This window comes from Lactuca serriola, chromosome 2 (assembly GCF_051521515.1).
Source record: "Lactuca serriola cultivar US96UC23 chromosome 2, Lser_US96UC23_V15, whole genome shotgun sequence".
Lineage (NCBI taxonomy): Eukaryota > Viridiplantae > Streptophyta > Magnoliopsida > Asterales > Asteraceae > Lactuca > Lactuca serriola.
In genome coordinates, this window is record NC_136409.1 from 190,283,041 (window position 1) to 190,285,885 (window position 2,845).

At 39.7% G+C, this 2,845-nt stretch overlaps 1 protein-coding gene across 1 annotated transcript; it reads left to right on the forward strand.

Moving 5' to 3' along the window:
* The first annotated feature begins 203 nt into the window (after window positions 1-203).
* LOC145087860 (uncharacterized) lies at window positions 204-2,228 on the forward strand. The gene is made up of 6 exons (XM_079025953.1): window positions 204-705; window positions 951-1,194; window positions 1,392-1,589; window positions 1,708-1,805; window positions 1,909-1,960; window positions 2,076-2,228. Exons 1-3 carry the CDS (start codon window positions 674-676, stop codon window positions 1,476-1,478), a joined length of 363 nt encoding a protein of 120 aa, XP_078882079.1. The 5' UTR covers window positions 204-673; the 3' UTR covers window positions 1,479-1,589; window positions 1,708-1,805; window positions 1,909-1,960; window positions 2,076-2,228.
* The last annotated feature ends 617 nt before the right edge of the window (window positions 2,229-2,845 follow it).

The following is a 2,845-nucleotide window of genomic DNA, read 5'->3' on the forward strand; positions in this document are numbered from 1 at the left end:
TAATAAGGAAAATAACAATAATAATAATAATGATAATAAAGGAAATGAAAGGAGATTAGTATTGTATAAATGATTTTATGGAGCTCTTAAAATCGGATGCGGCATGCCCGGCCGAATGGTTTGATACTCAATCTATTGCTCGATACTTAAGTCCGTGTCCCGAGTTCGATCCTCACCCGTTTTGTTTTTTTTTTGCTCCCGCTTCCTTTTTTTTGTTCCCTTTTTTTGCTCCCACTTCCTTTTTTTTGTTCCCGCTTCCCGCTTCGCTCTCTCAAATATTCGGCTAGGTTTTGCACTTCCGCTTAATTACGTCGCGCCTCCCATCTCCCACACCTTCTCGTTTTCTTCCTTCCACTCCATTCTAGGGTTTGAAGCTGGAGCGTATCTCACATCGACCTCCAAAGACCTCTGCTCATCTTCATGATCGGCGTTCTGTTTTGCGTCCACCGGTACCGCCAGCGACACAACCTTCCGCCACTGCCGTTGTTCTTCAGCCCTACCCCTCCGCCAGCACCGCTTGAATCGCTCCCCTTATGCCGTTACCAATTAACCATAAATACCATAGCAGGCTTCAATCGTTCTGTTCAATCGAAGCTTCAATCGCTCCTGTCATCATTTTGTTTAGTCAGTAGGCTCAGTCAAAGGTTCAAACCTGCTCAATCGACGGCTAACCATGCTCAATCGCCGCCCAAACCTGCTCAATCGGTAAGATTCATTTTTTCTGTAATATATATTTTAATCATTCGACTCAATCGAATTCATCTTACAAATTATTCCCCAATTATTCTAGTTGAAATACTTATCATAAAGTTTAATGTGGCTAGCGAACCCTAATCGTAACTCGCAACTTCAATTTCATAATTATACCACAATTCACGACTTTAAAATAGGGCTCTAAGTCGAAATTGAGAGTTTCAGCATCTAACTGTACATTTGATCTTAAACAACAGAAAGCAAACTCAAAACAACTTAAAATCGTTCTTCGAATTCAAGTCACAAGTTCTCCAAGTCACAAATGAATTCAACAAAAAACGAGCTATCAGAAAAATAGCGATTTCCAGATTCAGGGTAAGGGAGGTACTTGTTACTTCAAGAGCGAATAAACGCCAGTCGCCGTCGTCCGAGGGAGTAGTCGCCACCGGAGAATCCACCACCGATCAACTTCGTTTATTCTCCGTGTGTCGAGACTCACAGGTATGTTCTAATTTTTCCTTAAATCTATTTTCATGTTTTTTTGTTAACATGGTTTATAACAGGCATTTGGTGTAGTTGCTTCCATGATCAGTTTAACTAAAAATGGTGTTGAAACATCTATCGAGTCTTTCATTAGTTATACATTATAAGTGTGTTTCAAATTAAGCAATTATGGATCATATCTTACCCTTCTACAGGTGGTTGTATCATGGAGTATTGGAAACACGTTGCTGCATTTCAGCCTTGCAAGTGACCTATGTGCTCCTGTCCAATTATCAAATTGACCCTGGAAGCAACATTATCCCAACAGCAGGATGCAGGGATCCATGATGTTATCAAGAATGTTAGGCAGTACAAATTGCCTTTTTGCTGGTGGTGCTTGCAGTTTCATTCTGGTAGGTTACTTGACTGTTGGCACCAGACATTGAAGGGGGTAGTTTTGTCTTTTCCCTAAGTTTTTTCTTCTTGAAGCAATTCTAAAGAAATTTGATGATTGTGAGTTTCTTGTGACAGCAAGTGCTTTAGTTGCCTTTATTTGTCAAGAGATTGCTTCAAGCAATGGTGGATCCTGATAGACCTGTTGCTTATCTTAGAAGATTGCTTTAGTTGCAGTTAAGAAATAGCAACATTCTTTCATTTACTTGTTTATTATGATTACATGCATTTAGGTGCTAAGTTTTGAAGGAATTACTGAATCTTATTACTTGTTTGCAGGTGTTTCTTGGTGCTCTTTACACACTTAGCCCTTTTGACATCCTCCCATGATGTAAGTTATCTATTCAATGTTGTTTAATACAAATGTGTGCAGTTTTTACCTTTATTAACATTTAAGTATCTTCTTCTTGTTATTATTTTTAATAATTACAATTGCTTTATTCTAGGTTGGAGCCTGTGATCATCAGCTATATACAATGATCTTGATTACATTCGTTGTTGCTATTTTTCATATTTTTGGTGTATTTTATATGGTATTTGGGACAAATTTGAATTGAATATGGTATTTAATAAAAAATTGGAAGTTTTTAATTTTTTAATTTTTTTTAATAAATAAAACGAAATTAGCTACGGAATGGCTACGGATTTCCGTAGCTATTTAGTTCCGTAGCTATTTTGATCCGTAGCTATTTTGTAGCTATTTAATTCCGTAGCTATTCCGTAGGAAATCCGTAGTTATTTAGTTCCGTAGCTATTCCGTAGCTATGGTAGCTACGGAAAATTCCGTAGCTAATTCGTAGCTATAATTTTCCCACGGGCAATTATGCTACAGACATTTTTCCGTAGCAATTCCGTAGCTATCCGTTTATAGCTACAGAATAGCTACGGATTGTGCTGTAGCTATTGCACTAGTTTTCTAGTAGTGAATCTGGAGCATCTCGTTTTTAGGTTTTACATCTCCAAAAGATATGGTGAAAGTGTTGGATAAGGGAACAACGAAGTCTCTTGGTGATAGTCGCAGTCTCCACATGAAACTAGACACCGGAGGTGTCGCTCTCTGTAGGAGAAGAGGGACTCCACCGGCTGGGTGTCGCTGGAAAGCATCGGAAAGGAGGGGATCCACCGGCTGGCTGTCGCTGGAAAGCGCTAGACGGCGAGGCGGGGTTGGACGGAGGTCAAAGGTGGGAGGCGTCGGCACCGAGAGAAATGTCGGAGG

Excerpts from the sequence above, each read along its gene's own strand:
- LOC145087860 (XM_079025953.1), top strand. The coding sequence starts at position 674 with ATGCTCAATCGCCGCCCAAACCTGCTCAATCG. Across the intron at positions 706-950 it reads CGCCCAAACCTGCTCAATCG|AAAGCAAACTCAAAACAACT; the intron begins GTAAGATTCATT and ends CTTAAACAACAG. Across the intron at positions 1,195-1,391 it reads CCGTGTGTCGAGACTCACAG|GTGGTTGTATCATGGAGTAT; the intron begins GTATGTTCTAAT and ends ACCCTTCTACAG.